This window comes from Labrus mixtus, chromosome 15, assembly GCF_963584025.1.
Source record: "Labrus mixtus chromosome 15, fLabMix1.1, whole genome shotgun sequence".
NCBI classification, from domain to species: Eukaryota; Metazoa; Chordata; class Actinopteri; order Labriformes; family Labridae; genus Labrus; species Labrus mixtus.
Genome location: NC_083626.1, coordinates 9,435,433 through 9,457,046, shown reverse-complemented (window position 1 = coordinate 9,457,046; position 21,614 = coordinate 9,435,433). Strand labels below are relative to the sequence as shown.

The window sequence follows — 21,614 nt, the reverse complement described above, 5'->3', positions numbered from 1 at the left end:
CATCTCCGACTAGTGAGAGAATTCCCGGTCTCTGTGTCCGGCGTGATGGCGTTTAATGTCCCCGAGAACCACTGTAGTCACATTTAGCCACTTGTTAGCAACCGCCTTTTTAAAGACGCGTAAAAACTTCAAAATTCACAAGTGGGGGTATTACCTAACGTAGTTTATGTGGTCTAACAAAACGCCAAAATCTCTTAAGCTTGTGTTAACCACAGACCTTATTTCAGGCGTCTAACCACAAACCCATTCAAAATCCCCGTTGACTTTTAGACATTAGACCCCATGGCGCTCCAATGCTAACTTACTTCCGGGTTTTAGGACTCATTCCTGGGGTCGCTCTATTTCTACCCAGGAGCAGTCTGCCTTCCCATGTTGTAAAGTAGTCTGGATTGGACAAACCAAACACTGACATTGGTTAGTTGTTTGCACTCTTTAACTTCACTGCAAGGTGCAACCAAATCTTCCAAACTGCTCCTTAGTGGGAAATGTTTGTTCTGTAAGAGGCTGTGATATTTAAGACAACAGTGAACTCTGTGATATCTTGTGCTTGTCTCTTTGCTTTTTCAACATGACAATGTCCCGGTTTCAAAAAGCCACTTCCATAAAGGAATGCCTTCCCAGTTTTGTGTGGTTTTAATTGATCGGCCTGCATACAGCATTGACCTCAACCTCATCCAACAGCCTTGGATTGAACTGGAACATTAGACGCGCCAAACATGTCCAAGTCGGGTCTATAAAAGTCCACCCAACTTGGTCCAAACCAGTTGTGTCCTCAGTTTCCCTGATTGTCAAATATTGGTTAGCCTAGATGGTTTAAATATGTGACCTTGATTGGGTTTTGACCTGGCCTGTGTGGATATATTGTGGCCCACTTGGGGAGCCATCCAGTATCCATGTCCTCTACTGAATTGGACACCCATTTCTTTCCCATGGCTACCCAGATTGGCCCCAACACCAATCAATTTAAAATCCAACTTTTATCCCATTCCTAGTCCCCCACCTAACCCAGAAAAGCCCATGTGGGCCCCACTTGGTCTTGTTGGCTTGGTACTGTGAGCCAGAACACCCAGCATCAGCGTTTGACCTCACTAATGCTCTTAGGTCTGAATTGGAGAAAATCCCGACAGCCAGATTCCAGTAAAATAATCTCCTTTGTCAGATATAGTTTCATAATCGATAAATGCATCCATGTCAACTCCACTTCCCAGAAAGCCTTTGACAGGGGACCGAAACATGTTGCCCATATCAGGCCGAGGAGGTCTATAGGGCATTTAGATTTAACCTGACTTCCAATTATTTCCTGAAGTTCATGGTCACAGCTTGTCTTGTAGCTGAAACGTTAATCAGATGTATTTAGTTTAGAGGTCAAAGCATCGCTGTAAGTTCTGCATGCTCTCCAATTGATTCTTGTTGCATAATGAAATATTTTATGATAACATTTTAAACCAAATAAATGAGTTTTTTTGTTACTTGTAAAAACCAGAAGTTAGACGCTGTCTTCTCCAGACTGTCTTTACGAGTTGGCGCTAATGCTAACTAGCTCATGTTGGCTCAGCTTGGAAGGAGAGTCCAAATTATCTGCTACTTACAGCTGTACTTCACTGGATAACGATGAGTTTCTGAACAAACCAGAAGTCTGCAGGTGCAGAAGGAATCGTTGCTTTTAGAAGTAAAATCAGAGGATATCTACAAACTACACTGACAAGCAATGCAATGGACTCCCCAATAAGTAGTCGTAGCTCAGTCAAGCAGTTTGCAAAGTTACCAGTTTGGAATATGATTTGGGGTGCAACATTGAGCATTCATTTCAGTACCAGAATAATACTAAAATTAGGCCCATTTTCAAATCTTTTTAAACACTTGAACTGCTTTTCATAAACCAAGATGCTGAGGAGCAAGGCACTTAGCCACCAGCTGTACCAGTGGACCCTCTCAGTGAACGTCTCGGGCCGACCTTAACCTCTGAAAACCAGATGATGACCCAACACAAACCAGGTTTCTGAAGCCTACAGTTGTGATACTTTGCATGAAATCCCTTTAAGAGGCGGGTCTATCTTTTGTTGAACTATACCAAGAGTCGATGTTGGTCATTGGTAACATCAGACTACATGGTTTTATCCTGTGTGTTTTGTTATAATGGAAGACGACCAACCAAGAAAGCAATAAAAAACCTCACACTAGGTTTCCCCCCCCCCCCTTTTCCTTTCTAAGTTCGGCCACTTCTACAATCTGTTCTGTTGGCCGATTGGAGCAAAAAGCATTCACTTGTGCCCAACTGCATAGGCCCAACATTTTGCATCATGTCATGGCAATGATTTATGACTTAATGATTATCTAACCTGACAAAATGACCATCTCAGAAAGCTAAAAAGCTCTGTAGTAGAATCCTGGTTAACTTCACAGCTCCTATTGTGTATTTCAAGGCCTGTAAAGAATACCTCTAGAGGACAAGGCCAACAACAAATGGTTGGGGTTCTTCTTCCAACAAAGACCATACCTATTGGAGACTATTTCATGCCAATCACTGATTTACAATATTCCAAGTCTCAACAAGTTTGTCCCATTATCTTCATCTATAGAATCTTAAAACCAATGTCAGATTTAATGACGGTAACTGCATATGTGACGCTACAAAAACCTATATCAGAGACCTGCAGTGTCTTTTAGTGTTAGCAGTGTACACAGTGGTAAAAAATGGCTACATTCAGTGAAACCAAAATTTGTTCACAGTGATTCAAGCCTGTTAGAAGTCTCCCAAACCAGTCTGTGATTCTCATGATAGCTCAGGTAGGATCTTGGACGTGACTTGGTGAGATCTGTCGTTGCAGTCATGTTTACTCGAGCTCCGTCTGGAATACCAAAAGGACCTCTGAGCTGAAGTTTTTGTATGCAACACCTGTGCTTTAGTGTAATCCAATTTGCCCCTTTCCATTCCCCGATCAGTCATTCCCATCTTCCTCGTCTCCTTTGCTGCCTTTACTGAGGCGCTGGAAGCAGTGGACTGTGGAAGCGAGGAAGAAGCTGGCCATGATGGCTACTACTGAGACAGAGATGCCGGAGAAGATGACGATGAGGTAGTCGGTGAGGGTGAGGGCGCCGCGGCACTCCCGGAAACTTTCGTCAGAGAGTAAACTGAGAGGAACCAGACGTCCATCCATAGGCAGGGAGCACTCTATCCCCTCCATACCTGGGAAGAGAGGAAACAGCAGGTGAGGCAGCGGACACTATAGCGGTATATTCCACATTAGCATGGAATCATCGGTTTAAAGGGGACATATTATGAAAAATCCACTTGTACAGTGTTTTTGAACATATATCTGGGTAACCTGAGTGTCTACTGACCCACAAAATGTGAAATAAACCCATCCAGTCCTTTGTTTGTGATCTGCATAAGTCTTACAACACAGAGGAAAATGCTCTGTTTCAAATGTGCTCTCCTTGTGATGTGCGGGGGGGGGGGGGGGGGGGGGGGGGGGGGGCATTGCATTTAAAGAGACACACACACCAAAACGGAGCGTTCTGAGAGAGCTGGTGTATACAGGGTCACAAACCTCCTCTGGTGCTTGATTCATGTTATATTTTGACCAAAGCACAGACCTCATTTAGACCACAGGGGGACTGTTTGAAAAGGTGGAGAAGGGGGATAATATGTCCTCTTAAACATCGATATCGGCCAGTATTGAGCTTGTTGACGGACATCGCCCCATTGTAATAACGTGGAATGAAACAATGCCAGTAGCTGATGTTTTATCTCTTTCGTCCTATCAATTAATGCTGGCGAGCGTTTATTCCTAACTGCTGACTCAGAGATCTTGTCGCCTGTTTGACAAACTCGGAAATGTTTTCATGGTCAAACATGAGAAAATGCTGCCAGTGTGGGAGTCTAACACCAAAGAAGTTAGGAATTATTATCCTCAATTGGCTAAATTGTCATTATAAACATAAATATCAGCCCTGATTTTTACAATCTGTAAATTGCTATATTTCCTGTCTTTCTTTTTCTAGCTGCTACCGCTAGTTGATTGACAGATAAACTGTTTTGCTACTACAGGTTGTACATTCTTGTGAGTTGAACTTAGCTTTATCAGACACCTTCATTTTGTTCCATATTGTACATTAGTTACAGTAGAAGATCACATCACATCACTGCCAGTGTGATATAGCTTATCGCGTCTCGTTACAGAGAGGATTCTTCCAACCTGGTCCTAACTTGGTATTACTGCTGTAATTGCTCCTCTCCCACACAAGGTTCTGTGACGCACCAACACACCAAATAAAGACACATGCACCATACTCTAAATTACAAGTTCCTAAAATTAACAAGGGTAATTTCAAAGCAACAGTAAGCCCCTGATCATTCCCCAGGACGGGCTCTGACAGCTGCAGACAAGCATGCGGACGTGCACACGCTTCTATACTGTACATGCTACAAACCGGGGGACCACACATGCCTGGGGGTGTACATGCACTGGATGCACTGGATAAGCTTATAGCAAACCGAGCTTAGAACTAATTGACCCCTGAAACGACCCTCCCACCATTCAGCCTTTCAGACCCAAATAAATAAAGTGCAAACGGCAAAATGCACACAATGCAAGAAGAAGTTACAAATGGAAAGCAGAAAGCAAATCCCAACTTGATTACTGAGCTAAGTAAACTTTTCATGATTTCAATCTCTCGTTTCAAGTCTTCTTCGATACAGCATGATGTTCATTTAGTAAATTATAGTCCCATTAAAGTCAATAAAGCAGGGTGTGGTCACCTTTTGATGGACGTGTTTCTAACTAGAGTGACCTTTCTGACAACCACCACAGAGGCACAGCTGAGTTCATCAAATGTGGTCACTTATCGTTAAAAAAGATCCAAGTTCCTATGGATAAAATGCCGTTCTGAAGGCATCAAAACTTGAAGTGCACAAGCACAGATGTATGTCACGATGGAAGTATCCACTGATGATCTACAGTCTTTAATTAATATACATGATACTGCCGGCATTGCCAACGGTGAATCTACTGAGCGTGAGCTTCATTTCATACCTGTAATTACCCACAAAGCAAAGGAAATATGGATCTACTGTGCACAACATCCATGCTGCAGGCCAGAATGTTTTATGTATTAAGTCTATTTAACCCTTTGAATAAACATGATCTGTCTATCTGATCTGTATTCATTATCGTCTCTGCAAGCCGCTGTGTTGCAACACCAAGAAAAATCAATGTGAGGATGTGTTTTCTGTTCTGATTCATCACCTTTAAAAAACATTTTGTCCATTGTGTTCAGAGAGGCACTCAAATTTCATCCTGACTCCTCCGTAGCGCTGCTGTACCCAAGAGTCAGTCGACATCACTGTCAAGCGAATGTGTGTGTTTTGGTGTGTGTGTGTGTGTGTGTGTGTGTGTGAGTCACTGTAAGACCAGAAGGGGTTTTCCACATTAAAAGGGACTGGGTGACCTCATCGCTTGGTGATATTCCAGTCACGTGGCGCTACAACAGGCAACACAATTCACACAGACGTGCAGAAGACAGCCTGACAGGCTCACACCTCCTCATATGCACACACACACACACACACACACACACACACACATACATGGAAACACGCAGGGACACACACACGCACACACACACACACACACACACACACACACACACACACACACACACACACACACACACACACATGGAAACACGCAGGGACACACACACACACACACACAGAAACATACAAGGAGACACACACACGCACAAACATACAGGGACACACACACACACGCACACACATGGGAATATACATAATCAAAAATGCACTGAGATATATTCACACACTAGGGGAATAAAGACGCACACATGGACTCACAGCACACGAACACACTTATACTAATTCATATGGTCACCTCGTATACACGGAGGTACAACATGCATACATGCAAACATGCAAACATGCAAACATGTGTGCAGGGTGTGCACATGCAGAAATGTGTGGTCAATGAAATGTGCAAATGTATGAATTCAGGTGCACACAAGAGCATGCTGTGCACACAGATATGAACACACACAGAGGGACAAAGGTGTGTGCGCACGGGAAGGATCTGTCTCCGTTCAGAGACAGGTAAGTGGTCACTTTGAAGGACTTGATTGCACAACATGATGTGACCTCTGTATTGTCTCAGTCTTGATTTCTAGATCGGTCCAGACCTCAAGTGCAGGGGCATTGTCAAAATGCCCGTGCACAGTCTTTAGATTTATAGAATAGTCTCTGGGGTTGGATGCAGAGTGTCCAAATGCGACCTATAACTTGACTCATTCAAGAAATTGAATTAAGAAATAAGAGCACTACAGCCCCCTTCTTGGATGAGAGACTTATAGAGGTCTACCAGTAGAGAGAGAAAAAGTGTCTCCAGGGGCGCTGGTGGCGCAGTGGTTAGTGCGCGCGCCCCATGTGTGGAGGCTATAGTCCTCCAAGCGGGCGGCCCAGGTTCGGAACCGGCCTGTGGCTCCTTCCCAGCCTGTCATTCCCCACGCTCTCTCCCTGATTTCCCGACTCTATCCACCGTCCTATCTCTCCATTAAAGGCACAAAATGCCCCAAAAAATATATATAAAAAAAAAAGTGTCTCCAAATCTATTGAGGAGACAAGTTACTATATGAGTGTTCATCTGGAGTTTGAATGAAAGTCGGCTACGTGTTGCACGGGCCACATGTGACATGAGGTGTGGGACTGCTCACATGGACTGGTCATGGTCTTGGACTACATTGTTCTTGAACTGTAACAAGTTTCAGAGTGCGAGTGTGAAGTCGTACTTTCATAGAGATTCTACAATGAGGTAATATCGGTGTCCAAGTCTGCAGCACGACGACCTCTAAAAGGGAATCAGACAAGAATCTGAACCACTTCAAGTTTTTGTTCCGCGCTTACCCAACGTCTAAAGACATGTAATTTTACATATTAGGTGTGTGTGTGTGTGTGTGTGTGTGTGTGTGTGTGTGTTTGCATAGAGTCCAGTATCCACAGTAATATCTGTGTTGCAGTTTCACAGGATGTATAGGACACTCTGAATAGGACATGTATCTCCCACCGCTCTGACCTGACTGATGTAAACACAGGATTGTGTTTACAGGAAGTAGGTTGCCTTGTACTCATTGTTATTTAAACGTAAGTACCATGACGGCTCAGTTTAAAGCCGGCAGAGGATCAGTCATTTCCACCACTGTAACACTAAATCACTGCTTATCACGTTACCTAAACTTAAAAAGTGGCCAACAAGAGTTACATAAATGAGAATAAATCAAACGGAGAATGTGATATTGGCAGTTTTTTAGAAGCTCAGGAGGTCTTGAGTAGATGGAGCTCCTCCAACCTTCAGTGAGGTGATCGGGCACTACTACCACCCGACATCCCTGACGCCAAGCCTCCACCATCGGACTGTGTCGTCCCCACAACCACCACCGTCCTCATTCATGCACGGCCTGCTCCGACCTCCACCTCAGCGGCGAGGAAGTGTGGACAACAGGAACAGAGAAATCCTTCCTGCATATTAACCCATCTAAGTAAGGTCTTTAACCTGCTCTTTTGTAAAGCGTCTCGAGATAACACTTGTTATGAATTGTCGTTATAAAAAAAATGATTTATTGATTGAAAAATGATACCAATGGGGCTCTTAAAGTATTTACATTAGTGATGTATTTCTCCGTCATTCCACTTATTTGGCAGCAAAATTTCCTCTGCAGGTTTAGATTTCCACATGAAGAGAAATGCATCACTACAAACACAATGTCATATTTAAAAAAAAATGAACGTTGTGAAAATATTTTGAATTTGTGTCTCCTAATTCTGGCCCTTGTTGTGCAGCTAAACTGGTTTAAGTGTGTGTGTTTCTGTGAGCACTGGTGCAAAGAAGACCTTAACTTATATTGGGAAACACTCAGTGTTGTCAGTCAGGTGTGAGGAGGACTAAACCTCCATCATCACTAAAGAAGAGCGACAGGAGGTGTTTGTTTCACTTGAGCAAACTCGAAGTGTTGATGAAAGGTTGAAAGAGTCAGGAGTATATTTAGTGTTTCCAGTGAGTCACTTTATGTCTTAAAGATATTTAAAAAAAAGCCTCAGTGTACGATCAAAATGAACCTCTCTGATGTCTCCCACGTGGCCATGCTCACATGCTGGTGTGTTGTTTATGGATGTGTTGTTTATTGAAACATATGAACACAAGTCGCTCCTCAGCTGTTATGAGTGAGGAGGCTCCTGGCTCTAATTCCTACAGACGAGGTCTGACAAATTGAGCTCAGAGCAAACGTTATTATGTGTATTTTTGTAGAGCTCGATGGTGTTTCTGCAGATCTTGGTTTGTTGTTGTGAGTTTGCTGCAGCACTGGATTGCAGAAAACAACCAAAACAAGTGTGACCTTAAAAAGCATTCAGACTCGTCTGCAAGGTAAAAGTGATTACATTTCAGTGCTCAGTAAATAAGTGTTTCAGGTGTTTCAGTATTTTTGCACTAAGAAGAATAAAGAAAATGCATTTGTAGGCAGCGAAGGATTTTGAATCCTGTTTGTATCTTAATGTAGATGATGTCTTCTTAAGCCAGAGAAACACTAAAATAATATCGATGTTTACATAAACTCCTGTCTTTGTCTCATCTACTGTCTTGTTCCAAGGCTCTGCTATAACCTGATTCTGGTGATACCTTAAAAAATGTCCCCTCCAGCACCAGATTTAAAAGGTGCAACCCTCTCCTGATTCACCATTTTGGGAATCACAAACTGTGCACCAGAGATGCTGTTTTGTCTCCTTCAGAATACAAAGATGGAGACATGCTCTCAGTCACATCTCTGTGTTGTGTTGTGTTGTTTTTTCTCAGTCTGTTCCCTTTGTCCTAATTTCTTGGTGCTCAGTCGAGCATTCGGATGAAGCAGCTCTATGGGAATGATTTGATTTCTCTTTGCTCTGGCGCGGGAGAAAGACTGCATGTCCGTGCAATAAGCGGCTTATATTTCTTACCATTTGGGAGCTTGTGACGGTTCTCTGTAAGCCATGCAAACAGTTTGGCAAACTGGCAGTTGCAGAGCCAGGGGTTCCCCTCAAGACGCAGCATCCGGAGGGAGGGCAGGGACTCCAGGACGCTGACGTCCAGCTCTGTGAGACCGTTCCTGTCCAGCTCCAGCTCCCTCAGAGAGGACAGCCCCGTGAAAGCGTCCCTGTCCACCATGGTCAGGAAGGGGTTGTTCCCCAGTCGCAGTTTGATCAGACTCCTCGACTCCCCGAACGTCCCGGAGGGGATTTCTGTCAGGTTGTTGCTCCCGAGGTCCAGGAAGACCAGCCTTGAGGAGGTGGTCAGGGTCCCCGGCTCCAACTGGGAAAGGGAGTTATTCCTCAAGTCCAGGTAGACCAGGTCGCTGTAGAGGACCAGGAAGTCAGAGGGGATCCAGGGAATCCAGTTGTTGGAGAGCAAGAGGCGGCGGACGTCCAACGGGATGGAGTCCGGGACGCTGGTCAGACCCTGGCCGGTGCAGTCCACGGTGTGGTGGTCTGGACACAAACAGCTGGACGGGCAGTTGTTGGCTCGTGTGAGCAAGGTGGAGGAGATCAAGGCGAGGAGAGGCTGCAGCCAGTTAATGCATGGTAACATTGTCGAGGGGGCGACAGGAGACAGAGGGGGGGCGAGGGGGGAGAGAAGGGGGGGAGACTGACGAAACAGACGGATTCAGATCTGAGGGAGAGAAGGGGGAGGAAAGGTCAGGCGATGGAGGTTCAGCGTGGCGCCGGCATCCTTCTGTTTTCCCCGCACCTCGACGCGTGAACAACCAGAAAATCCATCGTGCAGCGAGGGGAGCGTTGTTGTATTCCAGGAGATCATGTAACAAGCAGTCTGGATCAAATAGCAGCCTGCTGGCTTTGAGGGGAGAGAGGGGAGGAGAGAGAGAGAGAGAGCGAGAGAGAGAGGGCGAGCGAGCGTGCGAGAGAGAGAGAGAGGAAAGGGAAAAGGGGTGATGTGAGAGGGGAGAGGATTAACACAGAGGTAAATAGAGACTAACGAACCAGAGGCGAGGGGGGGCGGGGTTTGTGGGTTAAGCCAGTAGACATGTGTTTGTGTGTGTGTGTGTGTGTGTGTGTGTGTAGCAGGGGACAGCCCTCCACGCCTCATTAGTCAGCCGCTGAGGTAAACCAAGCACTCCCGTCATCACTGTGATCAGTCATGCAGAAGAGCAGAGAAATCCTGCCTGTGTGGTTTTGATGTATCAGCTCCTTCCTCACGCAGACGGAGTGAGGACGAGGACGAGGACGAGGACGCCATCACCGTCTCTGACTCACATGTGACGCTGTGAAGTATGCACACGTTGTCCTCTGGAATCACTGTTGTTTACCACACTCCTTCACTCCTCCGTGTCTTTTTTTTTTTTCTCACGTTACCATGCACTGGATAGGGAGGGACAATATGTACTTTTTTTTTGCCCGTAACCATGACAACTGTTGAAAAAACTATGTATGAATGTCACAGGTCCAATACTGGATTTTTTTGAAGGCAGATTCCAAAAAAAAAATCAATGTACTGTAATGGTTTAAAAATAAAGTCTGCAAGGGATGGATGTTGACAAATGTGTTCACTATTATCACAAATACACCTGCACATTTTCAAAGAACTTTCAACTTTTAGAAATAAAAAGAAGAGAAGAAGGTGAAACAGCTTGTGATAAATGGATGTAGGCAACATGATTTGGTTTGTCGATTGAAGTTTTAAAGCCTGTTTGCCCTCACATATGTTGGGTTTTATGGAGTCAGAAGGGACCATGTTTGGGGGGGCAGATGGCAGAGAGGTTAGGTCGCATCCCATGTGTGGAGAGGCGTGGGACCTCCGAGCGGGCGGCCCCAGGTTGGGGTTCCGACCCGTGGCTCCTTTTCCGCCATGTTGTTCCCTACTCTCTCATCCTGACTCTATCCAATGTCCGATCCCATTAAAGTCTTAATATGTGATTTTTCACACTTAAATGTGATATAAATCAAGTATATCCTCTGAAAATAACTCTGTGAGTCATGACTGTCTACAATGGGTGTAACACCCAAGTCCCACTGTCTGTGATGTTTTCAGAGTTTTCAGAGTCCTATCTTCAGCTTGTTTACATCGCCAAGACAGCCAGCTGACTCCTCCCCTCACGTATAAAAGTTGTTTAATTGAGGGACTAGAGAAAAGAAGAATAACATACTGTACTCACTGCTTAATTGTGTTTCTAGATCACGCTCATTTCAGGTAAATTTACATGCAGTGTGAAGATACGAGCATAATAAAGATCGCTAGCATTAGCATGCTAACACAACAATGCAGCGCGAGTTGTTTTGGTTTCATGCTGGTGCTCAAGGGCGACATCTGCTGGATCAAAAAAATCACATATAAAGCCTTTAAACAAACTTTCCACACATCAATCTAAAAATCAAGAAGATGTTTGAACGAGAATGTGAACGGTAGAAAGGTGGAACTGTGCCTCACCGCCACCGGTCACTTCATAATCTCTGTTTACAAAGCCGTCATAAAAATAGCTGAATCTGTATTCAGAGGGCTGGATATGGGGAGCGTTCTGCTCTCTGTTTATAATTTTTTTTTTTTTTTTTACTATAGTGGTATTGACCAATCACGTGTTAACAGGCTTTGGTGAACGCGGTTGGAAAAACCAATCTGTTATAGAGCAAAAGCAGGCGGAACAACAATCCTCGTTAATGGCATCCCGGCTCCCTTCAGCTGTAATCTGATGATGATTTATTTAACTCCATAAACAGATATCTGCAGGGAAGTGCAGCAATTGGTTCTGGATCAAAATTTCAATTTGAGAGACCGATCTGCTCGATGCCAGCTGAGTCTCATTTCAGAGGCTGCATCCTTTGAAGGACCCAGTCTTCATAGTTATAGACCGCTCAGGCTGAAGTAAAATGTACAGAGGCTTGGGTCCTCCAAGAGGGCGGCGGCGCTGGTTTGGGGTCTGACCGACCTGTGGCTCCTTTCCAGCATGTCGTTCCCCACTATAGCCGAGAATATTGAGATTTTTAAACGCAGTCTTAAAACTCATTTATTCAGTCTGGCTTTTATATAGTGCTTTATATCAATTCAAATCTTAACATTATTGTTTTGTCTTTTTTATCCTACTACAATTTTAAATGTTCTTCTCCTATGTATTCATTTTAATATCTTATTGCTTTTATGTGTCGTATTTTATTTTTTAATTTTTATATATTTTTTTTCTTTTAATTCTTATTGGTGTGCATTAGTCTCTCAAACTACTTTTTCGTCAACAACTTTTCTGCACTCTTGTAAAGCACTTTGAACTGCAATTTAATTTGTCTGAAAGGTGCTATATAAATAAAGTTTTGATTGATTGATTGACTATCTCATCCTGACTTCCTGAATCCTCTGGTCGACGGAGGTTTCCCCCCTTGGTTGTCATCAGCTGTCTCCGACCCTTCCCCTTTTCATTTCTAAGCACCACCCTGTCGCCTAGCAACCTCAACAACTGCCTGGGAATTAACTAACATTATTAACATCACGCTACTTATTATGTCAAAGGGATTTTAAAGGCCCTTTTCCTTTCTTGAAATACGTAGTGGAGGCATTTCAGACGAGTTGAAAACGGTTACTTGCATTTAAAAAAAACAGTTTCTCTCGTCTGCTTCAGAGTCCGCGCGTTCGTTTGAATTGTTGTGTCATGAATGATGGTGCTTGATTCATGTTATATTTCAATCAAAGCACAGCACAGATGTTTCATTTAGTCCACATGAGACTTTTTCAAAAAGGTGGAAAGGGAAATATGTCCTCTGTAATGTTGCAGGTACAGCAGAGTCTGAGTTTGACGTACTGGAGGCTAGAGGTGTGAAAGAGAAGAGGGGAGCGAATACTCCTCATGCACACAAATGATGCCAATTAATTATATTTCTACCCTTTACAATGCACTTTAGTTATATGCTGCATCGTGTCAGATGAAACACATCTTCATGCACATAAATCTCAAATGTTCCTTGTTGAAGTTTTTGATGTTAAACATGAAAATATTTCATATGAATTTGCTCAAACATCCATGTGAATGTCATCAGAAAAGAATCAGTGCTGAACTGATCCTTAAATCGCCAGATCTTCTTTGAGCCAGCGATGTTGGGTCAGCAAAAAAACAGAAGAAATATAACAAACACATCCCTCGAGTCTGACCGAGTCTGCTCGTGTCTCCGTCATGCAGGGAGTAAAAGTAGGTCACACCGAGTGGCAGAAAATGGGGAAGACAACACAGCGAGCGGAGGGTGTTTGGACTGCACCAAGCTGACCAATAATAAAGTAAACAGGAACAAGCAGAGCCTGCAGAACAAAGCTGGGCTGAGAGGAATCTCTATTTACGGATTCTGCATGAAAAGGGAGAAATGTGTAGGCGTGGAACTGGATTCTGGGATCCACAGTGTGCCGGTTTTTGTTGATAGTCCGAGTAATACGACCACTTCATTTAACAATGGTTGCATGCAGGGAAACAGTCTGAATGGAGAGTAAAAGAGGGGGAATGTGATCTGCCATAATGCAATCCAGGAATCGATCTGCGGTCATTTGACGATTATTTAGCTTCAGATGTTTTCTCTCAACTACAACTCCATTCTGCTCGTCTGTCTGTCAAAAAAAAGTCGACAGATATGAAGAGAAGTTGTGACTAGAAGTCCTTCAATAGATAACAACTTGATGCTCAAGAAGCCCAGAAAGTTGGTTGTTGCTCCCAGAGGCTGTAACATGGATTAAAGGAAATATTTGCTCTTCTTAGGGTCACTTTAAAACACTGGCGCGAGTGAATTTCGGTGACGTCGACATGACCAACACGAGTGTCTGAAAGTTGTTTTTTTTGCTCTCACGGTCGACTTTTCTTCCCAGAAGACGAACAGAACAGAAAAAGGAAGAGTGTCTGGATCAGCTTAAGTGTCTTGCCCAAGGACACATTTTGCCCAGCTGGGTATTGAACCCTTGACCTTCCAGTTGAGAGGCAACGACTCTACCAACTGAGCCACAGGACCGGCTGCTCTCTTCTCTCTGAGGTACTGAAGAGTTAAAGAAGCGTTCCATCTAAGGACGGTCTGTTCCTCCAGGGCAATGTGAACATGCATCCATCACAGGTGTGTGAACTATCAGATCCACAACAACATCTCTTCTCCAGCACTTAGTGCTCAAGTTACAAGATCCAACACAAGTCAGGACCGCATCACTACATCTCTCTCTCTCTCTCTCTCTCTCTCTCTCTCTCTCTCTCTCTCTCTCTCTCTCTCTCTCTCGAGCATTAATCCCAGTGTACCGGTTTACAGAAACAGCTGAGGTCAGAGGTCGTTCTTTCATACAGACACTCAAATCTGGAATGAGGTCCCATATTAAATCAAGACAACAACCTCAGTGATACCAATCTGTACATTGCACTTTGACACCCTGTACACTGTACACTGTTTACATTATTCTATATTTTGTATATTCAAATATTTATTTTTTTAATTTTACATTATATTTCTATATTACTGTTTTGTTTATTTTTTTATTATTATAAAAAATTATTATTTATGTGTATTAGTAATTTGAGTGTTTATTGCATGGCCTTGCGGAACAGTCGTTACATTTCACTGCACATCTGTATGAGCATGTGACAAATAAAAATCTTGAATCTTGAATTCCAAGCAGGTGTGTAAACATTACCTGATGAATGGACAAACTCCCTGTGTTCACACACCAATGGCAGCAAAGCTTCCCTGCAACGTGCTGGCCTGACCAGCAGGAGCAACTTGTGGTTCAATGCCTTGCTTAAGGACACTTCAACACATAGGTGGGGCAGGGGGGAGCCGGCGAATCAAGGCACCAACCCCGGGGTTAGTGGACGACCCACTCTACCTCCTGAGCCACGGCCGCCTGTCTTTAATTCAAAAGTTTTAAGCGACCCTGTAGCTGCAGCCCGATGCAGCAAAAACATTGAATGCGTGTGTATAGTGTTGAAGTTTCAGAAAATTTGGACTTATTGATCAGCTATTAGTCTATCGATACATTTTCTCTGATTTAAATTGAACTGATCTTAAAAACACCAAACTTTAAGATGAATAGATCCTCACTCAGATCAACAATCACAGCTGTTTTTAAATGTTAACGTGCGAGGGACATAAGGTCTCCAAATGGTTTGCATGGTAACTTGAGGTGGACCCACCCCGTGTCCCCGAAACCACCTCACACCTGCCATGAAGAGTCGCAGAGTGACTCACATACCTGACATGAGGCCGTGCCTGCTAATTATAGGTGTGGATGTAGACTGGAGGGTCAGACCCCCCCTCAGTTTAAGAGGTGTTGGAAGGAGGAGGTGCTGCTTCTCTTCCAGTTATATCAATGAGCCCATCTACTGAATTCATCTGATTTCACAAACTTTGACCTCTCTGCAACTTCATCCTGGACAAGTTTTTGTTCATTCAAAGAGGTTACAAGAGCCTGATTCTGCAGTCAGGAAACCCCTTTACATGCAGAAATCCTTAAAACCCTAACATGTAGGACATCCCTCTTAATTCCAAAATCAGGAGATAGTGATGTAAACAAATGTGTAGACATCATGCTACACACAAGTGCTTCCAGTGAGGAGAGAAAATTGTATATTTGCAAAAAAGTTATGCAGAAATGTTTCAATCATCGGACTAACTTACTAACAAGTAGAGGAAATTTACCAATACAGGTAAACAAAAGAATAAAGGATCCGGGCGTGCACAAAGTCCAAAAACTCTGACGCACCAAACGCCTCAAATTAGGCAAGATTTGCACAAAAGGAGACTACGATCAATATCAGAGTTTTATCTTTTATTTGATTCCTAAATTCCCGCATCATCTATTAGTCGTTCCTAGATCTAGGCTGGTTACCAAGGGCGACCGGGCATTTGCCATCAGAGCCACCTAACCTCTGGAGCTCCCTACCCGAAGAAATCAGGCTGGCACACTCTGTTCCTATTTTTAAATCCTTGCTCAAAACACATTTTTATAGGAAGGCTTTTTTAATGATTGATTAGTAATTCATGTCCGGCTTTAATTAATTGAATCCATTTTTATTCATAATTCTAAAACGCACCAATGTTTTATACTGTGTATTTTATTAAGCACTTTTAATGGATGTTTTATTTTGTTTGATTGTATTTGCATTCTGTAAAGTACTTTGTAACCTTGTTTAGATAAGTGCTATATAAATAAAGTTATTATTATTATTATTATTATTATTATTAATAATAAGAGCCACTCTGTCGGACACATCACTAGTAACAGGAGTGTAAATATCCCGCCTTGAACTGGCTCTGTATAAGGGACTAGAAAGACTTAGGCCAAGAGGTGGATTTTAAATTGGGTCTTTAAAATGCTAATACGGGAAATTCAAGGAGGTGAACAAGTGTGAGTGCATTTCAACAGATTTCCATGCAGCATTTTGTTACATTTCTGTCGCTGTAGAAATAGAAGACAAAAATCACAGTTTCTGTCCTTGGCATACCGCCATTGCTCCAAAGATGTGACACTGTGATCAATGATGAAGAGCAGATAGAACAGAGAACAAAGTGATTATACAGACTCAAATTAATCACATCACCTGCATGAAAAATGAGGCCGACTGTCCATCCATCCACCCATCATCCAGGCCTATACCGCTTTTTCCAGTTTGGGGTCGCAGCTGCCTGGAGCTGATCCCAGATGTCATCGGGGCGAGAGGCGGGGTTACACCCTGGACTGTTCACCAGCCAATCACAGCGCTGACATATAGAGACAAACAACCAACCACACTCACATTCACACCTACGGACAATTTAGAGTCAGCAGTTAACCTAACGAGCATGTCTTTGGACTGTGGGAGGAAGTCAGAGAACACACACATGCACGAGGAGAACATGCAGACTCCACACAGAGAGGCTCCTGTCAGACGGGGATTCAAACCAGGATCACTGCAGCACTCAGAGGCCCCTGACTGAATTCATCTTCAGTAAAACTTTTGCAGCTCCACTCAGGCTCTGCTTCCCTCTAGTGTCCAAAGTTTGTATTACAATGTGACAAAATAAAAAAATGTGTTCATGTTCCTCCAGCAGTTGAAGCAGTCAGTGTGCATGAGGGAATGAAACGCTGTGTTTACTGCATGTTTTTATTTTTATTTTATTGAAGACAGTCGCTACAAAACAGAGTTTGTCGTGATTTATTTTCTTTCTTTACTTTTCTTTTTCTTGTTTTGTACAAAATAAAACAATAACAGTATTACAAATAATTAAAATTGATACATCATTCACAAGTTTACCATCAAATATACATTTATACAGAAAAACAAAAAAACATTAGATTTAAAAAGAATTTTAAAAAAATCAGAGTGAGATCACAGTGGTAGGGCTGAAAGAGAGGCGTGTTTGGCTGTGAGGAGGTTACCCCCTGAAGACTCCAACATCCACCCCTGTGTCCCGTGTGCTTTGGACCAGAAAGGGTTCAGGAAATATCTTATTGAAAATATGACCCGGGCTGTAAAGAGTTAAGATGTGTTCAGGGCCGCCCGCGTCCGGTAAAGAGGAAGGCTGTGCGGTAAAGGGAACAGGAGCTGCAGAGAGCTGAAATATTCAAAATGTTCACTTTAATATTTTACAGAGAATTTAAAGGAAGTGAGTTTAATGAAGAAGAAGAAACACTGTGACATGACTGACCCCGGAGTGTGGAAGTCGTCTATTTTCTAACATCCTCAAAATTAAGTTTGTAATTTAAACATATAACCGCTGGGACTGTCATGGCGGAAAATGTTTAAATCCTCTGCTCCTAATTTAACTTTTTGTCACCATGCTTAATCACATTGAGGGGGAAATAAAAAGATGAATCAATAAAAACAAACTCCCTAAAACAAAAATCAATCAGTTATGTGTTGCTGTCCGTGTAAGTAAACTATGGAAGCCCAGAGGGGCAAAATTCTGGTGATGCATTTTTCTTTAAAAGCGATCCAAAATCGTTTTTAGAAGAGGTGTTTTGTTGAAGTTTTGCAAAGTGACAACTACAGTGGCCAGGAGATGCAAAACAAAATAAACAAAGTGAGAAACATTTTCACAAAGCTTGAGACAAATTCACATTTTGGAAAACCTGTTTTTTTTTTTTTTACATTTTAAAAGAAACCATTTGAAAAAGGACAAAACAAAAAATAAATTTACAAGATGAGAAACATTTCTAAGAGGGAATGTGCCAGAACCAGCAAGTGACCTGGACATCGGTGAGTGAGCGGTCAGTTATTTTGTTTTGGCAGAAAGACTCGTTTTGTTGAACCCACCTGAGACAGTCAACGAGATTTTGCTTTTTCATTCTCTGTAATTTTATAAGGACACAAACGGGAGTGGAGGAAATAGGGAACCTTCTAGACCTTCTGTCTCGTCTGTGTCCTACAAACATGTATATAAGAAATATATTAAATATATACCGTCTCATAATTCGGTGTTCTGCCATTTGTGAATTTGTGTCAGCGCTCGTAAAAATGTTCTGCTTTGTATATGTTAAAAGTGTTTTTTTTTAATGTAAGATAGTTTCATAAAAACTAAATATACATTTATCTCATCTTTGTGTTTCACACTTTGTCATTTTGTTTTTTTCACTTCCCAGCCACCACAGACAACACATTAAATCAACATTATTGATTGCATGCGAGGAACAAAAAAAGAAACATTTGTTGTTGTTGTTGTTGTAATTCCCATTCTGTCCACAAGAGGGGGCTGATGTGCTGCTGTCCCTCATCATCATCTGAACAGGACTGAAAGCGTCCATGTTTTTCTCCATGCATGAAATTAAATTCAAAGCTTTAATAAATAAATCTCAAACATGAGATCATCTCTAACACACATGATAAAGTATGAAGCTAACCTCCTGCAGGAAGGATTTCATTCTCACTTTAAAGGTTACGGCACGCTTTACAGCCTGTTTGGAACATGAGAAAGTGGCACCCTGCAGCCTCTTGTGGCCAAAACTAGTATTACAACCACGTGTGGAAGATAGGAAGCATATTTTCAATGAGAATGCATTGAAAGTAAAAAAAACACACAACCTGAAAGAACCAGAAACATTTCAGCTCTTCGAGAGTCCTGAGACTGAGAAGTGGGCAGCATGAGGACGGAGTGGGGCGCGCGCACACACACACACACACACACGCACACACACATGCACGCACACACGCACGCACACACGCACACACACACACACACACACACACACACACACACACACACACACACACACACACACACACACACGCCAAGACCATCACAAACTAAACTTAGTGTTCTCTTTAATCTGTACATACTGTACAGGGTTAGATATTCAGGTGGGGTCATTTCCTGCTCTGTGTGTGTGTGTGTGTGTGTGTGTGTGTGTGTGTGTGTGTGTGTGTGAATGACCTCAGCTCAGGGCTTTCAACACTGGATTTGTAGTTCAGCTTGACACTCACATGGTCATTTGGAGAAATAAATAAAAGACCAACAATGATGCAGTTTGCCAATTTAAAATACTAAATAATGTTCTGCAATCGAGAGTAGAATCATCGAAGGCCCAGGCACGAGAAACAAAATGAGAAGACAGTTGATTTTAAAATTAAATATGCTGTTAGAGAAAAAATAATAAAGAGTCGAAATAAGAAGAATAAAGCAGAAAAGTCAAGTGACAGTTTCCATGACGACACAAAACCCCTCAAAGTGATCGTCTGGTTCCTTCCCTTTTGTCTTACACCTTACCTGACTTATATTAACTCAGATTATGATCACTATCATTGTTCTGTTCTGCTTTTAAATTCATAGATTAGGCTTTAAATAATTTTTTTTGTTTTGCTCTCAAACAGCGGTTCTCAACTGGTGGGTCGGGACCCAGAAGGTGGGTCGCGAGGCCGCTTTCAGTTCCTCTGGGGTAAAAAATGGTGTCAAAAAGTCTACAAAGCACTTTTTAAACTTGTTTTTGTTTTGTTCAGTTTCTTGCCTCCATCACTTCTTGTAACATCTACTGCACAGTTTTCAATTAAATCAATCTGATTGGTCGGGAAATATCAGAAATGTGGGTTGAGATTTTCACATGGAGGAGGAGTCGGTGGGAGGGGGTCCGGAGACGCGTCAAGATCCACTGCGCTAGAAAGTCAAATTTGCTGTCTGTGTTTTAGTCTCAGCTGATGTTTAGGGAGAGAGACGTGGCCCATACTATTATCCAGTCCTGGGCTTTCTGATTGGGTGACGTATCGGTGCCAGCGGGGAGGAGTCTGGATGAAGGCAGTTATAAGCTACACGTGTCTCCTCTCCACTAGATCAAACAGTTATTAGTTCATCTTGTCTGGGCAACCACAGCGAGGAACTGGTCCAGGACCTCCTGTACAGGGGTCACTCGGGATCTAACATCATAATACTTTTGACTTTACTTCCTTTTTAAAGAAATTTTAAAAAGACGAGATGTACAAACAAACACAAACGTTTGAAGAGTTTTCAAAAGGAGCAGCAGTAACAGTGAAGGTGCTGCCCGGGCCCGCTGTGTCCAAACACTGTGATGTGCACACCATGCATATGTACAGTACCGTACCGTGTCTTTGTGCATCTGGTGAAACATGAAGGAAAAGTCACACACAGTATCACATCATACAAGTGCAGACCGAACAACATTTATCAAACACAGCAGGAGAAACAGGGCGACGCCCAAATCGACAGGCTGGAAGAGTTTTGAAATGAGAAGATGTGGAAGCACCACCTGTGGTCATTAAAAAGACACAAAGAGGGGCGTGACAGCAGAGAGAATGGCGGCGAGCAAAGTGCAGAACGTGTAGTGAGAGAGTCTGTCCCAACATAAACATGCACCAGGAAGTGTTGAACTGGGAGTTCAGCAGCTCAAATCATTTCTTAAAAAATAAAAAATAAAAATAAAAAGAAGTTTGAGCTCATTGTGCAGCTGCCATGTGACCCTTGAACTCTCAGCCTCCGTCCAGTTCTTAATCAGCGTGTAAATACAAAACCATGTGAGAAAGCTGCATCACATTTCAAGTGAGGATTTTGTTGTTGTTAAGGTTTCATAACAAGTACAAAACATAAGAGAACAGACGAAGAGACGTTCCTCCTCCTCATATTAAATGGTTGCACCTCCAGTGAATCGAGGAGAATTTACAAAATCCGACGCAGCTCAACAGTTTTGGAATCTGCGTTTCTGTGTCGGAAAAGGAATAAGTTCAATGTGTCATGAATGAATGTCCCAGAACAAACAAACTAACAAACAAACCAACAAAAGATACAGACATCACGTCATCATTGTGACGTATAAATTATTATCAGATCTGCATAAACTTTACAAAAACTTTATCAAAATTCACAATAAAAAAAAAACAAAAACAAATAAAGTTCTGAGAGTATCTCTGAGACGTCCCTTCATATGACGAGATGAGCAGAACGGTTACAGAGGCAAAGTATTTCACACGAGCTGCAGCAGACGGCTCATTGCATTTAAAGAGACACACACACCAAAATGGAGCGTTCTGAGAGAGCTGGTTTATACAGGGTCACAAACCTCCTCTGGTGCTTGATTCATGTTATATTTTGACCAAAGCACAGCACAGATGTTTCATTTAGACCACAGGGGACTGTTTGA

The 21,614-nt window shown here is 42.7% G+C and overlaps 1 protein-coding gene across 1 annotated transcript; it reads right to left on the bottom strand.

Annotated features, from left to right (window-relative positions):
- Positions 1-1,500: 1,500 nt before the first annotated feature.
- Positions 1,501-11,876, bottom strand: lrrc38a (leucine rich repeat containing 38a). The gene is made up of 2 exons (XM_061057820.1): positions 8,999-11,876; positions 1,501-3,187 (listed from the first exon to the last, which is right to left on the bottom strand). Exons 1-2 carry the CDS (start codon positions 9,624-9,626, stop codon positions 2,940-2,942), a joined length of 876 nt encoding a protein of 291 aa, XP_060913803.1. The 5' UTR covers positions 9,627-11,876; the 3' UTR covers positions 1,501-2,939.
- Between the last annotated feature and the right edge of the window lie 9,738 nt (positions 11,877-21,614).

What these genes read in the sequence shown, in the direction of transcription:
- lrrc38a (XM_061057820.1), bottom strand. Translation starts at nt 9,626, where the DNA reads ATGTTACCATGCATTAACTGGCTGCAGCCTCTCCTCGCCTTGATCTCC. An exon ending in CCGTCACAAGCTCCCAAATG is followed by an intron (nt 3,188 to 8,998) that starts GTAAGAAATATA and finishes CTCTCTTCCCAG; the next exon opens with GTATGGAGGGGATAGAGTGC.